Source organism: Setaria viridis, chromosome 4 (assembly GCF_005286985.2).
Source record: "Setaria viridis chromosome 4, Setaria_viridis_v4.0, whole genome shotgun sequence".
NCBI classification, from domain to species: Eukaryota; Viridiplantae; Streptophyta; class Magnoliopsida; order Poales; family Poaceae; genus Setaria; species Setaria viridis.
In genome coordinates this window covers 5,909,061-5,924,879 of record NC_048266.2, presented here as the reverse complement: position 1 = coordinate 5,924,879, position 15,819 = coordinate 5,909,061, and the positions used below count along the sequence as shown (strand labels likewise).

Genomic DNA, 15,819 nt, shown 5'->3' with positions numbered 1-15,819 from the left:
CAGTTTGGTAGTTTCGAAACCCTCCATCCCTCTTTAAATATGACATTAGAATGGTCAACCTAGCATTTTGCAAAGAGCTAACCAAACACCACTCTCCCCCCTACATTGTCCATTTTTATCTCATACACAAAAGCAATAGGAATAAAATTGGTGTTTATAGTGTTGCAATTGCGTTTTTGCATGGACTTTAAGGAATAAGATTTGAATGGGAAATTAAAAGGTGTTAGGAGACATTGAAGCGAAGTGAGAGGTGAAATCATGAAGGATTTAACAATAATGAAGTGTGGGACAAGTGACTTTCATCTATGAATATATGCGATATTACCAAATTTTAAATATTTTATTTACATTAGATTTTAATTTACTTTCTTGCCGATGGAGAGGGAGCATTAATTACAAATTTAAAAATATACATATTTATTTTAACAAATTTTTTCATTAAAAAATGTTGGCTGCCAATTTAGCTAGGATTATACTTATTTTGGGATAAAAATCTTTGGATCAAATCTATTTATTTTGGATGGAGGGAGTATTCAATAGGAAACAAAACAAACTAAGTTTCAAATAAAAAACATATAGAATTCCTGCAGACTCTTGTCTTTGAAGCGTCAACAAGGCAAATTTGTCTCAAAACAAACCGTCATAAAAAAAACATAACTGAAAATAAGTTCAATCACACACGGTGCAAATTGTGAAATGGGGGGCATGCCAAACGACGGCCCTTTTGAAGATTTTAGAACCCCTGTCCATAAAACCCCCCGCACCCACCACGCCGCAACCCAAACGCTGCTACCGCCGTTAGCCCCCCGAGATAATCGACGAAGGCACCACCTCCACCACCACCACCACCACCTCGCCTCGAGAAGTTTCCATTAGGCTCCTCGTCTAGGGTTTGGTCTCGGGGACTTCTCCCTGCGGCAGGCGATCGCAATGGAGGGCGGCGGCGCGGAACCAGCACCCGTGGCGGCGGCGGCGGTCGAGGTGAAAAACCCGAGGTGCTTCATGGACATCACCATCGGCGGCGAGATGGAGGGGAGGATCGTAATAGAGCTCTACGCATCCGTGGTGCCCCGGACGGCGGAGAACTTCCGCGCGCTCTGCACCGGGGAGAAGGGCGTCGGCGCCGCCAGCGGCAAGCCGCTTCACTTTAAGGTTGGTACGGATCGACTGGATCGTTGTGGGGGGCCTTTTGCCTTTACGCCCTTGCGTGATTCGGGTCGGTTGCTGCTGCTTGTGCAGGGGCTTGGATTCTAACAACGCTAATTTTGGTTGCTTTTGCCTCTCTCGATTTGGGAATACTGCGCGTTGTCAATGTGCCGCCGTTACGGAATAAAGGGTTGAATATCGGTGCGATTTGACTTGTCCTAATTGTTCTCAGCAACTAAAACCGAAAAAACACTATTTCTTCTGCGATCGATTGGTTGTTCTAGGGTTTTAATTCAGATTTCGTAACCTGAAAATAGGAGGAATTGTTTTAGATGTACTTTCTCTGTATAAATCGATCCCCTTCGACGAATTGCCTTCTTATTGGCCGGTAGTTTAGCATTTTCAGTTTCTAGGTGAGTAATTTGGTTCTGATGCGATTGCTTATCTTCTCCTATAATTTGGTCCTATAATTTTCTGCTGGCATTGTAAGCATCGTACTTTTTTTTTGTCATATAGCTGGATATTCTGCACTATCCAGTATATTTGCTTTTGGTGCTAAGGTTCTGCCTAGTTCTTTTTGTTTTTCTTGTTTTTTTCCTCGGCAGTACTGGTGCTGTGATGTCAAATCAGTGTCCTTTGATGTGCAGTGAACTCTATGCATGCACTGCTGCCACCAGTTCTGATACTGTTGTAAGGGCCCCTCCCTTTTGACTTCATCCTCATTTTCGGCACATTTTTCACCATCAAGTTGATGCTTGTGATTACTGTTTTGTCTGAGGCTCCACTGTCCTAGCTTCAGAAGCATATTTGTATTTTGTTATTTCCTATGGCAAGTCTGTAAGCTAGTAAATGAGAGTGGTGGGTGGTTCTCAGTTACTTTTCAACTTTTCTTTCTTGGCTATCTTGGTACAGCTGAAAATGTGGCACTAGAATTGCGGTCAGATGTTGTCAGTAATCACATCTACTTGTTACTGTTGCAGGGCTCATGCTTCCATCGTGTTATTAAAGGGTTTATGGTTCAAGGTGGAGATATAACTGCTGGTGATGGTACAGGAGGAGAGTCAATTTATGGGTCCAAATTTGAGGACGAGAATTTTATTTTAAAGCATGAGAGGAAAGGAATGCTTTCAATGGCTAATTCTGGTCCCAACACAAATGGTTCTCAGTTTTTCATCACTACCACGCGGACACCTCATTTAGATGGGAAACATGTTGTTTTTGGGAGAGTGATAAAGGGAATGGGGGTAGTTCGCTCTATGGAGCATGTCCCTGTTGGAGAAGCTGACTGCCCCACTCTTGATGTGAAAATTGTTGATTGTGGGGAACTCCCTGAAGGTTCTGATGATGGAGTTGTGAACTTTTTCAAAGATGGAGACAAATATCCGGATTGGCCCAATGATCTTGAAGAGAAGCCTGCAGAGGTTTCATGGTGGATGGATGCAGTGGAGTCAGCTAAAGCTTATGGGAATGAGAATTTCAAGGTAATTTCCTTCGTGGTTCAAATTGTCTTATAGTGTCATAAGATTCATTGAAACCAAATCTGTTTTACAGTTGGGTCAATTTGGAGTGAAATAAGCAAATTACTGTAAATTCAGTGAGATAACAGCTGTATTTCCTGGCAGTGTTACATATATCTTATTCTCCACTTGCTGGAAAAAGTGACTTTGTCCAATATGTAGTATTTATCTCTTTGATCGGGGGATGTTATCCTCATCTTATTCCAATCCATGCACACCTACATCTCAGGAAAACCAAGTTATGAAGTTCTATGCAGTGTTTCTGTTCTCTAGATGCCTATGGTTATATTTCCCTATCTGGAGCTGACATCGATGCTTTTATTCTCACAGAAACAGGACTATAAGGCGGCTCTCAGAAAGTACAGGAAAGCTCTGCGCTACTTGGATGTTTGCTGGGAGAAAGAAGAGATAGATGAAGGTAAGTATACTGTATACTGCTTCTAATACGCTGTTCAGTTTTTGTTATTTCTTTCATGTGATACACACTGGTCATTGAGACACACCACTTGGAATTTACTGGTATTGTAAACTGATTGATATGCAGAGAAGAGCACAGCACTGCGGAAGACCAAGTCAATAATACTCACTAATAGCTCTGTAAGTTTTGCTTATCTAATCGCTTTACCTGAATATATGGAATCCTTAGATCTAAGAGAAGCAATGTTAGTGCTACCTCACTAGCTTTGTCATGGTAGTACCTAACATCCAAGCTTTTGCAATGATGCATGGCCTGAGTAACTTGATGTCTATACATGTTTTGTGCATTCCAAATTACTGCCTTTAGGCCTGCCTTCTGCTTGTCTCTACAATCCAGTACACATTCAGCTTTAAAGTAGACGAGCGTTTGAATTCAGTTGAGGATTTTAATGTCTAGGGTTTTAATCATCATTGTTGTTCATTGTATCAAACCCCATAACAAATCTAGCACGAATTCAGTTGCTTGAATTGTATGATTTGGTATTCCATTGATCTACTATAAATAATTACTGTCAATCTGTTGTAAACAGTTTGAATTTTTCTAATCAGTGTCTGAACCATTCTAACACTGCAGTAGATTGATCATTGACCTGACAATAATATGATGCTGCTTTGAATTGAATAAAATAATACTATGTCTTGCTTGTTTCCTCAAAATAATATGCATATATGACTTTTTCAGGCATGCAAATTAAAGTTGGGAGATTTGAAGGGTGCTTTGTTGGATGCGGATTTTGCACTGCGTGAAAGGGAGGGAAATGCTAAGGCTTTTTTCCGACAAGGACAGGTTGGTTAACTTTTTCATATAATTTGTGTGCCAATGCCTGCATATTGTTTGTGAAATTCTGGCTTAGTTCAAACTACGTCTTATATTTATGATTGCTCATTGCAATCCCTGAGTTATTCTCTTGCATAAAATGCTGTTTCGTGTTTGATGGTGCTCCTCTCTTGAAGTGTTCACTGTAAAGTAATACTTAACTTTGTTACTGAACACTTCTGGTGAAATGACTTATCTGTATGGCATACAAGGAGAACACTTCTGGTGAAATGACTTATCTGTATGGCATACAATGAGAATTGACACCATGGTTTTAGCAACCGGGATTTGAGCAAACTGTCCAGTCCCATCAGTTCACTGGCTGTACTGTGTAACCACAGCCCATTGGTTCAACCTCCGCTTTTTTTAATAGTGATATTAGATTGATATATAGCTAAATGAAAGCCAATATGCACATATTTGCAAATACACTTAAGTTTGTACTCCCTTCGTTACAAATTATAGGTCATTTTGGCTTTTCTAAATACATAGTTTTTACTATGTATCTAGACATAGCGTATACGTAGGCGCATAGAAAAAGCTATGTACCTGAAAAGCCAAAATGACCTATAATTTAGGACGGTGGGGGTAGATGTTTTCCTGTCATACAAGGCAATGCTTACTCAATTTCTGAGGACAGCTGAATATATCAGTAAAAAGAAAAAATGGAACTTTGGCCTCACTTTGGTATGCAGAAAATTTTGCAGTTTATGTGGAAATTGAACTGTTTCATATCAATTTTTTAGTTCCAAACAGGGTCCTCGTCCGCCAATCGTTATCCACTAACTTGGATGTGAGCCTTTCCTTTAAAAACAGTCTAGCAGTTAACTACAATACCAAAGGATTAAAGAAACCTGCATGGCAAGCTACTCTATTTCGACCATGAAATAATTCTGCTACAATCTTGTGGTTATTGTGCAGTCACCTGTCCCAACCCGAGCCTGCCATAGTAGTGTTGCCCAGCTGTCTCCGCTATCCCCCATATCTCGGTCAGTCTCGCTGGACCCCTACAATATAGGTTAGCTAGATAAATCCTCTGGTCAGAGGATGATTAGAAATGTAAATAAAAAAGGTCAAGGAAGAGCATTAGAGATAGAGGTGGTGGCAGGGCAGGGGAGCTAAGCTCCCTTGGGCCAATCTATGCCACAAGGCCATTCACCAAATTAGCTGCTTCAGTTTTTGCTGTTAAACTGCTGGTCCGATCCTGTGTTTAAAGCTGACTGAGGATTATACTGGTAAAAAAGAAACTCAACACGGGGTCAACTGCCCCGCAGCTTTTACATTACTTTGAACTTGACTTACAGCCTGGTCACCAGGCCCTTCTTGTTCTGTTCTGGTTTACTTGAGAAACTGATCCGTAGGAAAAGCTTAGGGTCATGGTGTTCTGTTCTTTTAGGTGCCCTATTTGTTGTCCTCCCATTGGTTATCAAAACTGATGTCTCAAACTCTTAAGATGTGATTGAGATGAAATGTTTTTCTTACCAAAGCACTTAATGCCCATAGTATCCAGTTTTTAACTGATGGTGTCTGAATTCCTGATTCCTTAAATGCGATTTTCAGGCACACATTGCACTTAATGACATTGATGCAGCAGTGGAGAGCTTCAAGCACGCACTGGAGTTGGAGCCAAATGATGGTTTGTTTTCCTTACTTTCCATAGTAACATTAGAATTCATAGCAGTAACTGATAATCTAATCAGTTTATTTTCAACATAATTAGGTGGAATCAAAAGAGAACTGGCAGCTGCAAAGAAGAAGGTAAGTCAAATAACCTGTTGATGACATTGACAATTCTTGCGAATTGTTTGCTGACAGTTTAAAACCTGCTACAGATTGCTGACAGAAGAAATCAGGAGCGGAAGGCATTTGCTAGGATGTTCCAACCTTCTGGAAAATCTGATAAGAGCAGCGAAGTAATTTTCTAACACCAATTCATTCTGTTATCCTTCAAAACTTGAGAGGTGATGGAGCTAATGGTTGCTTCACTATCATGTAGGAGAACAATTAATCTACAGCTTCTTTCCCCCGGCAGAAACTTTGGTTAGCTAAATCTGGGACACATACCGGAACAGGTCCGAGCCTGCCTTAAAACATAATTACTTCCAGTCATCTCTTCTTTGACGGCTTATTTTAATCGATATGCTGACATTGTTCTGTTCTCTGTTGCAGGAGTAACAAGGGAATCTGTGCTGCAAAATTCAGATTCCCTATCTTAGATAGAAGGAAACATAGTGGGGGGATGGAAAGCTTTTGTTTTCTTTTACTACAGAAGTAGCAATTCGTGCGTGTCCCAGTATTGTTCTTCAGGAAATCTAGGACATTTAACAGTGCAATTTTTCAGACGTTGCAGCAGGTCATGCCGATAGACCGTTCCATTTTGTGTGGACTGGGGACCGTTGTCGCCAACCCGACGATTCACACCTTTTGTGCGCTTGTTTCACTTTCGTGTTGTTTTCTTGTTGCCTTTTGTCTGCCACATCTGCTTGTTGCCAGACTCTGGATCAGGTCTGGCGCTTTTATTTTTTTTCTCTGCCCACGTTTTGGTTTTCTGGGACCTTCTTGAAAAGATTGGTTTTCTGGGACCATGTCCTCTGTTTTGGCGTGTCCGTGGCTGATGTTTCGCGTGCACGTAACGCCTGCGTCAGAGAATGCTCTCTTGGTCATGTTTTTCTTGGTTTAGCTCCGCAGAGTAACTTGTAAATGCTTTTTTAGTCTCCTTTTGTATCCACAGAGTGCAGTTCTGGGTGTCGACAGTCGCCAATGCATTATTTTGATTATTAAGGGGTGTTGGTTCCCACGTGCTAAATTTTATCACTCGTCATATCGGATATTTGATACTAAGGGGGTGTTTGTTTGGATACCAAGGGCTAAACTTTAACCTTGTCATATTGGATGTTCGGATGTTAATTAGGAGGACTAAACATAAGTTAATTAGTTAATTACAAACTAATTGCAGAACCTTTAGGCTAAATCGTGAAATGAATCTATTAAGCCTAATTAGTCCATCATTAACGAATGGTTACTGTAGCACCACGTTGTCAAATCATGGATTAATTAGGCTTAATAGATTCATCTCGCGATTTAGCCTAGGGGTTGTACAATTAGTTTTATAATTAGTCTATATTTAATACTCCTAATTAGTGTCAAACATCCGATGTGACAGGGGCTAAAATTTAGCCTAGGGGAGCCAAACACCTCCTAATTATCTAATTCGTGAGCCTAATTAGTTCATGATTTGACAATATAGTGCTAATTAGTTCATGATTTGACAATATAGTGCTATAGTAACCATTTGCTAATGATGGATTAATTAGTCTTAATAGATTCGTCTTGCAAATTAGTTCAGGGATTCAGCAATTAGTTTTATAATTAGCTCATGTTTAGTCCTCCTAATTAGCATCCGAATATCCGAGGTGATACTTGCTAAAATTTAGCACGTGATATCCAAATGCTCGTACGAAAATGTGTAGCAAAGTTGCAGAAACAGACGATTTGCTCTTTGCTATGTGAAGCCTCGCAAAAAAAAATAGTAATAAGGAAAATCCACTATTTTGTCCTCACTCTCACGCATTGCCTATTTACATGTACTACCTCACTATCTTCATCCCAAATTATAAGTTGTTTGCACTAGATTTTATTCCAAATTTATTTTAACTTTTCTGGGTACATAGGTTTTGTTACGATATATATTTATATGTGTAATGATTTCATGTATCTAAAAAACAATATACAATTTGAAACGGATGAGAACGGAGGAGTTTTCAGGATAGAATGGCTGTAGCACTGTAGCGTCCTTAACATGGCATCCTAATCGTTCCTCGAAGCCATACGGGACATCCTTCGATCAAGCAGCCAGCCTGAATCGGTGGTGTGTACTCCATCCTAGCGCTTTCGGAATGGCCGACCGATCCCGATCGAAAGAGTCTCCAATCGAATGTATATCGTGGACCTCTACAAGATCATTGAGCTCCGCACATTCTAACCTTGTCTTCCAAGCTACGTACTGGTCGACGCACCACAGGAATGCGCGTGTGTGGGTGTGGACGACACCCTACGCGAACAGTGCGTAGCACTATCACAGTAGTGTTGTTTCATGTCGTAAGCTAACCTCTCGCATGTGAAACGAACAAACGCTTGAACACAACAACTCACTCATGATTCGTGGAGTCATGATTCCGTACACTTTCCGGTTACCAGGCAAGCAGGCACTGCCTGCTGTGTTGTGAATTACTCCCTCTCGTCAAAATATTTGTTGTTATTAACTTTTAGTCACAACGTTTGTGCATTCGTCTTATTCTACTATCATAGGTATCTTGAGCATGACTTATTTGTTCGTGTATCTGCAATAAATTTTTGAATAAGACGAATGGTTAAATAGTGCGAGAAAAGAAATTAATAGTGACAGATATTTAGATATTTTGATATAGAGGTAGTCCATTACAGACGGAGAGCGATGTGTCCGTATCGATCATATATATATACACGCGTGATGTTGGCGTGACGCTGCAGAGAGCGCGCGCGAACAGTCCTGACGGCAAATTCGCAGCGAAAGCAAAGCCTCTGATCTCTCCCTTAACGCTGAGATTGTTGGAGCGTGCACGCATTACATCACAGATGAAACTCAGTGTGTGTGTGTGTGTCACAAAGAGCATGCTAAACGATTCGAAGGTAAGCGATTTTCGGATACAGCCCCAACAAGTGGCAAATAATGGTCAGATCCCGTGCTGGAAACGTCGACGAATCAATGCTTGACCGCAAGCTGACCTTGCCGCTTTGAGTGTCTGACGGTGGTCGTGATCGGAGCAGCATGGACGCTAATCACTTCGCGCTCAACCACATATCATACGGCAAAATAAAGTTCCCGGTTAATGAAAAGTACAAAGCATTAGCACTACACAAGTAATTAATTGCTGACCAAAGTAGCACTCTCAGCATGACGTGATCATGAAGCATGATGTACATATGCGTATACCTCTATGTTGGTTCCAGTTAATTACAGCGTGTCTAATCATCTCGCACCGCCCTAATCCTCTACAGTAATCATGCATGCCACGGCCCACGGACCCGCACCAAGGGAACACAACACACACGCGACGGCAAATTAAGCGTAGTAGTAGCAGTAGTTGTAGCTAGTAGATGATGGCGAATTCCACCTCTCACCAACCCCCGCGCCCCGGCCCAGCGAACACCGCCACTAAGCACGCCGGCTAATGGCGCACCCACCAATGGCCGCCGGGCCTCGTGTGTTCACGCCGAGTGCGGGTGCTGCTTTAACCGAAAACTACGTCGTCGTCGTGCGATCCGGAACCAACGACTTGGCCATTTTTCCTTCCAGGTCTCTCCAGCCCCGGCCGGCCGGCGATCGAGCCACGGAGTGGCCGGTCAACTTTGCCCCATCATTACGCGCGCGTGTCCTGAGTCCTGACCGATCAAGAGCAAGCAAGTTCGACGCTTGGGCTCTGGTCGCCCCCACCTGCTCTGCTCCGCCCTATTTATACCCGCTCGGCGTCGCGCCATGCCATGCCAGCCACAAACCCAAGGCGTCCAATCAGCTCACAAGTGTTGCAGCTAACTGAGTGCGCGCTTGGACTCGGAGTACGTGTGGTGTGACAGGCTAGAGCTTTGATCTCTTGGTTGAGGTGAGATCGATGGCGGAGGCAAGGAGCGGCGCCGCGCTCGTGGCCGCGGCGGCCGTCGTCGCGCTGCTGGTGCTGGCGCTGGCGCCCGAGGGGTCCCGGGCGGAGCGGTTCATCGTCGGGGACGCGGCGCGGTGGACGTGGGGGTACAACTACACCGACTGGGTCATCAAGAAGGGCCCCTTCTTCCAGAACGACACCCTGGGTACTACCCCTTTGCTAAGTTTTAAGAAATTTTGAAGCACTTTTCATCCATGAATATTGAACGATCGTTTGAAATGAGTGGGTCTTTTCCTAAAAATGAATGATCGTCTGAAATGAAATTCTCCTGCAGTGTTCATGTACGACCCGCCGAACGCGACGGTGCACGCGCACAGCGTGTACATGATGCGCAACGCCGCCGACTACCAGTCGTGCAACCTCAAGGCGGCCAAGCTGGTGGCCGGCGTCACGCAGGGCGCCGGCTCGGGCTTCGAGTTCGTGCTCACGAAGCGCAAGAAGCACTACTTCGTCTGCGGGGAGCGCGGCGGGATCCACTGCACCATGGGGCAGATGAAGTTCATCGTCAAGCCCAAGAGCTCCGCCTGCCGCGACGACTGACCTGGACAACTGGTGACCGGCCGTCGTCGTCGCAGCCTTCTTCTGCATGCCGCCTTCTGATTCCTCTCCTGTTCAATCGTTGTTCGTGCTTGTATTAAGTTATTAATTGCTGTACTTACACGGTGTCGTGTGGTGTACTTGTAGTGTTTGGTATTTATGCATGAATGGTTGGCTGAATAAAGGAGTGTCTTAGTGAGTTGTAAGTTGTTGTTAATTTGTTTCAGGGGAGAATGTAATGAGAATGGAGGAACTACACGTAGTTGTTGCTTTAAGCTGCCTGCTTTACTGCTTTGTTTCGACTGAACATCAGAATGAGTCAAATTACATCAGAAATAAACTGAGTTTGAGCCTGAACTTGCCAAATCACCAAACGATCATGGGCCATGCCCGCGTTACCGCGAAAGTAAGTCAACTACATTAGCGCTAGGTGCACGAAGTAAAAATGGGTAATTATTTTACCTGGGGAAGCCCTTTTATGCAGTCCCCTTTATACAGTCATAAATAGAAACGCTTTGTGTACACCGTTGGAAAAACACCCCTCGACTTGCAGTACAATAAGTTCCAAAGGAAGCTCTTTCGAGACAATTGAAACCGGCTTCATCATCTGCACTGCTCATTGTAATGGGCTATTTCCTGTACTGCATCATTGTTTACCAGAGTTGATAACAGCAAGGCAGGTTCCTCTGCGAGTCAACCCGGTGCCCTGCCTCATGCTGCACCACCTCCCCAGTGACAACTCTCTGGAGAAAGGAGAATGATGAAGGTTAGCCTCAAGGTGTTATGGGACCTTGTCTATTGATGGCTGATATCTTTTGGACGCAGTAGCTTGCTCTGAAAGAGAAGTTTGTGCTAGGTCCTGTTGCTTTGCTTGCTGTCAGCTGTAAGGCCTGGCAGTCATTTCTTCTTTCGTTGCTGAACATCCATTCAATCCTGTTAAGGCTGCTGCTGTTTCCATTGAGTGGTGGAAAAGGGAAGTATCCCAGGTTAGAGAAAAAAATCTTGTTTACACCCGTGCTTGTTCATTTTTCGTAGAGGTGATTTCTTACCAGTATCATCACTGCATTGCCGGATAGATCTTCACACCTGGTTCTAACAGTATCTTCCCTTTGGGTTATCACTTATCAAATCAGTCAAACAATCTGTGCTGCTGTGGGTTCATTTCCTCAACCTACACCAATCAAGACATTCAGTAGCTCAGTGGATCTCCTTTGCTTTCTCTCCCGGCACACAGTCTCAACAAGCTTCTCCCAGCAACTGGCCTCTGGCACAAAGCCCATATCAGCCAATCCATACAATGCCATTGTCGCATTCGCTAAGCGGCCAGCATCACATAGACCAATTAACAGGTTGTTTGAGGCTGCATAGTGAGGAACAAACCCTCGTCCAAGCATCAATCCCAGCAAGCCAACTGCCTTATCCATCTCCCCACGGGAGCACAGGCAATTCATTACAATCCGGTAGCTAGCGACATTCAACTGAACTCCTTCCAATGGCATGCTCTCAAGCAGGTCCATTGCCTCCACCATCCGCCCATCTTTACACAGGCCCTCGATCACCAGATTGTATGTGACAACATCAGCCTTACATCCCTTCTCCTTCATCTCCAGAACAAGATTGATACCCTCATCCACACTGCCATGTCTACAAAGGCAGCCGATCAGAGCTGTGTAGCTGACAGCATCAGGCTCCACACCAGCACTTGCCATCTCCGCGAACACCGACCTTGCTGCCTGAATGTCTCCTTTCTTACAGTGCCCGTTAATCAGAGTGGCATAGTTGAAGGCATTTGGCTCACATTCGTTCTTCCTCATAAACCCAAAGATGGCATCCGCCTTCTCCACCTGCCCCAGCTTACAGAATCCATCGATGATCACATTGTACAACAGCTGATCGGGCACAATGCGGTCCTTCTCGATCATGTCCTCAAATAGGTCAAACGCTTCCTTCATCTTACCCCCACGGCAGAGCCCTCCAATCAAGGTTGAATAGGTGACCAAATTTGGCTTGACGTCCGCGCAGGTGTACTCGCGCATTTCGTCGAGCACTTTGAACGCGGTCTCCAGTTCGCCGCTCTTGACATAGTGCTTGATGAGGATGTTGTAGACGCAGGTGTTGGGCCTGGGAAGGTACTTGTTGCGTGGATCGCGCAGGTCGGCGAGGAGCTCGTCGAGGACGCCGGAGCAGCCGCGGGAGGAGACGAGGCGGTCGAGGCAGACGGCGAGCGCCTTGTGCGAGACGCGGCTCCTGCCGAGCAGCGTGGGCAAGAGGCGGAGCAGCGCGAGCGCGTGGTCCGGCGGGAGGAGGCGGGCGAGCGGCAGGAGAAGCGGCTCCTGGAACCGGCAGGGCTCGGAGGCCGCGCGGCGGAGCACGGCGGCGGCGGCGAGCGGGAGCCGCGCGCGCGCGAGGCGGACGAGGAGCGCCGAGAAGGTGGCCGGCGTGTGGGAGAAGCCGCGCTGGGAGGAGGCCGCGTTGAAGAGGTCGAGCGCGCGCTGCGCCGAGGGGGAGGACGCGATGAGGCGCGCGAGCTCCGGATGGTGGAGGTACCGCGGCGGCGGAGGGGAAGGAGGGGGAGGTGGTGGAGGCGGGGAGGGCGGCGACCCGCGGGCGGGGCTCCGGTACTGGAGCGGGGAGATCCAGGGGAGTGCCGGTTTGGTGGCCGCGGGTGGGGGTCTCATCGTCGGCGGGTGGTGGCGCGGATGGTTTCCGCCGTCTCGGCATTCACCGGGAGAAGCTGGAAGCCTGGAACTGGGAGTGCCGAGAGCCCGAGATGCGCGGGGGCGTGAGACAGAGGCCGCGATGGGCCGATGGCAAACGACGGATTTCGGGCCGGGCCCCGCCTTGGCAATTTTCTTTCGGGCCGAAATGCAAAGGGTAGCTTAAAACTTTCATGTGAGGCGCAAACGAACCTGCCATAGAACCAGCCGTGAATCCATGATGTTTGCATCAATCTTCCATTGAGAGCTATGAAAAATACCTATCAGGACTTGTAAACGCATTCAGATTCCACAATTCAGACGAAAGTGAGCACAGAGCTTTACACAGTTGTCGAGAACAGTCGAGGAAATAAGAAGTTGTTGCCGTTATTGTTTCAGCGGCAAGATGGAAAAGCCTAACTGTAATAAGGCACTAAAGCCCAATCACGTGCTAACTTATCATTCATCACCGGATCCAACAATTCTCCTCTTAAGATCTTCAACTTTGACGAGCAGCTCATCTCTGTTTTCCTGCACATGGTGAAGACATTGTTCAGAAGCCTCGACATGGTACAGATGGTGTTAACTAAGTGGTTGATAGTAAATCCCAGAGGTAACAATTTTAACAAGGAATTTTATAAACAGGTAGACGCATCATGCATACCTTGAAAAGGAGATACTGAGTGCCGAACTAAATTGTGTATCCAAGGCCCACAATTTCCAGAATCTTTGGGAGCTGCAGACAGGACTACAATCAGTTACAACTTACAAGTACTTCCATGGTGCAAAGAACTGTGCGTTTAGGCAAAACTTGATAACTACTGACTGACCAATGGGATGGAATCAAGTGCCGAAACAATAGCTGACAGGATCGACCAGCAAAGAAAGCACCAGTGACATATATCAAATATGTAGAAATCTCCTCGAAGCCCAGCTGTAGTAAGAAAAACGGTGCATAAGGACCAGCAGCTGAATAAGAAAATGACGTATCGAAGGATAGATGACTGAAAGAGGGCAATGAGTCCTCAACGTTCAGATATAGAAGTGTCCTAGATCAAAGTTTCGACAGGAAAAACAAGGAATCATTGAGAATACTGATACTATAATCACTCTATGTACCATTTCATGCCATATGCTTCTATTGGTTGATAAAATTAAGATCATTTCTAAATTGTAAGTTGCAAAGCACAAAACTACAAAAGAAAAGCTCTAGCAATTACCCTGCTGACCTCTGTTTTCAATTAAAGCTTACCAACTTCATAACATACGGGGACATCTAGAGCTTTCATTCCAACCTAAACCACATCAAAACCAATTAGCTTCACTGTTTTTCGCCATTTGCTAAAATGTCATAGCATTGTTTATACAGCTCAGTCCTGCATACCCGTAGTATTCTTTGAGCATGAAGGGCATGCCAAGTATTAATAGACTGATTAAAGTCCTTCTGCACAGAAAGACACCACAAGCCAAAGTAAGCCCCACATGTCAAATTAGCAAACTGATTTAGTATTTTTGTGGTAGCATTTTTAGGTAATGAATTCCACCGTCTGCTGTTTCTAGCTGACTAGTTGAGCGTGATATGGTACAGTTATTCTATCTGTTTGTTATCAGTCAGCTGATTTTCCTATGGGCTTCAATACAGAATTTGTAACCATTTATCATATTTCGTAACCGATGCATTCCAAATCAATATAGAACGTAATCACACGCTACTTCGGACGGCGGACGCAATAGGACGAACAACCTTCCTGCTGAGTGCTGAGATAGAAATGATTCACCTTACTGCCGAGCGCCCCGATACTATCCACAGGCACCAAGCTCTGATCCAAAGGTGCGAACGGCACTGCTACCGCCAGTGGATCCTCCATTGCACCACTGCTCACACCGTTAGATAGCCTCGACCCGGCCCTTCTCCTCCTCGCCGCCGGCCCCGGCGAACGCTCGCGTCTTCCTTGCCGCCGCCGCCGCGTCGAGCTTCTCCGCGACGGTCACCAAGGCCGGCTCGGACCAATCCGCGCCGGCGCAACGCAGGCTCAGCCCTGGACGAGCACATCGAAGCAACAAACGGTCGTCAATTCCGAAGTGAACGGCGGTGAAACCGGTGCGTAATTCGATGAATCCATTCCCTGCCCCCCTTGATACCTCGCGCCGGAAGACTGCAGCAGCGGAGGGAGACGGGCGCAGAGAACGGAGGCGCTCCGCGGCGCGGGACGGGGAGACCATGACCACGCGGGTGCCGGCGGCGGCGTTGGTACAGGCGGGGGACGCCATTTCGCTGTGCTGCTCTGTTTGTTCTGTTTTTTTTTTAAGGGCTGTCTGTGCTGTTCTATTTTGGTTCGAGAGTTTTTGGCGGCCGCAATGACGGGATGATAGTTGGGGAGACTTCCGGCGTTTATATATTTTGGGCCTATTTCCTTCCACCAGAGGATTGCTTTGCGGGGTATAGTCCGGGTGGATTCTTCTATACGACTTTCGAAAGGAAAAAAAAAGTTATGACCCACGTGGTCGTACTAGTATCACAAGCACGTGACCTGCAGGGTAATATGTTAGATCGTGATCGAGAGTTTTAACTATGTGAATACTTAAATGAGTTGGGCTAATTAGATAAAAAGCAAAAGGGAGTGGATCATGGGATGGAACGAATTATACAACCAAGTGTTTTATTATTGTGTTTGAACTTTTGAAAATACGATATTTTTTAAATGGAAGGTCCGTTTTCAATTCCGATTGCACTAGCACGTTAGTTATAATAAAATTTATGAAATAAGATCCATGATACATGTATACATTTGTTTTGGATTAATTTTATATAGTGGCAACTTATATTGTGGTATAGTAGTCGTCTCTGTATCAAGATTGTAGCAACTTATGTTCAAAGCTCCAAACAAACTTTATATAGTTGCTACACAAATAATTTTGAACCTAATGACATT

The 15,819-nt window shown here is 45.3% G+C and overlaps 3 protein-coding genes and 1 pseudogene across 3 annotated transcripts; 2 read left to right on the top strand and 2 right to left on the bottom strand.

Annotated features, from left to right (window-relative positions):
- The first annotated feature begins 770 nt into the window (after positions 1-770).
- On the top strand, positions 771-6,397 carry LOC117854224 (peptidyl-prolyl cis-trans isomerase CYP40). Its single transcript, XM_034736526.2, has 10 exons — positions 771-1,152; positions 2,127-2,627; positions 2,994-3,081; positions 3,208-3,260; positions 3,823-3,927; positions 5,518-5,593; positions 5,678-5,715; positions 5,790-5,870; positions 5,954-6,029; positions 6,127-6,397. The coding sequence occupies exons 1-9, from the start codon at positions 931-933 to the stop codon at positions 5,963-5,965; spliced, it is 1,176 nt and encodes a 391-aa protein (XP_034592417.1). The 5' UTR covers positions 771-930; the 3' UTR covers positions 5,966-6,029; positions 6,127-6,397.
- A 2,898-nt stretch (positions 6,398-9,295) lies between these two features.
- On the top strand, positions 9,296-10,465 carry LOC117853158 (blue copper protein 1b). Its single transcript, XM_034735531.2, has 2 exons — positions 9,296-9,798; positions 9,928-10,465. Exons 1-2 carry the CDS (start codon positions 9,606-9,608, stop codon positions 10,191-10,193), a joined length of 459 nt encoding a protein of 152 aa, XP_034591422.1. The 5' UTR covers positions 9,296-9,605; the 3' UTR covers positions 10,194-10,465.
- Positions 10,466-10,548: 83 nt separating this feature from the next.
- On the bottom strand, positions 10,549-12,952 carry LOC117853362 (pentatricopeptide repeat-containing protein At5g18475). Its single transcript, XM_034735745.2, has one exon. The coding sequence runs from the start codon at positions 12,866-12,868 to the stop codon at positions 11,357-11,359; it is 1,512 nt and encodes a 503-aa protein (XP_034591636.1). The 5' UTR covers positions 12,869-12,952; the 3' UTR covers positions 10,549-11,356.
- Positions 12,953-13,147: 195 nt separating this feature from the next.
- Positions 13,148-15,231, bottom strand: LOC117853159 (uncharacterized; annotated as a pseudogene).
- Positions 15,232-15,819: the final 588 nt, after the last annotated feature.

Coding starts and splice junctions, on each gene's coding strand:
- LOC117854224 (XM_034736526.2), top strand. CDS start 931: ATGGAGGGCGGCGGCGCGGAACCAGCACCCGTGGCGGCGGCGGCGGTC. Junction 2,628..2,993: donor ATGGGAATGAGAATTTCAAG/GTAATTTCCTTC, acceptor TTATTCTCACAG/AAACAGGACTATAAGGCGGC. Junction 3,261..3,822: donor TAATACTCACTAATAGCTCT/GTAAGTTTTGCT, acceptor TGACTTTTTCAG/GCATGCAAATTAAAGTTGGG.
- LOC117853158 (XM_034735531.2), top strand. CDS start 9,606: ATGGCGGAGGCAAGGAGCGGCGCCGCGCTCGTGGCCGCGGCGGCCGTC. Junction 9,799..9,927: donor CTTCCAGAACGACACCCTGG/GTACTACCCCTT, acceptor ATTCTCCTGCAG/TGTTCATGTACGACCCGCCG.
- LOC117853362 (XM_034735745.2), bottom strand. CDS start 12,868: ATGAGACCCCCACCCGCGGCCACCAAACCGGCACTCCCCTGGATCTCC.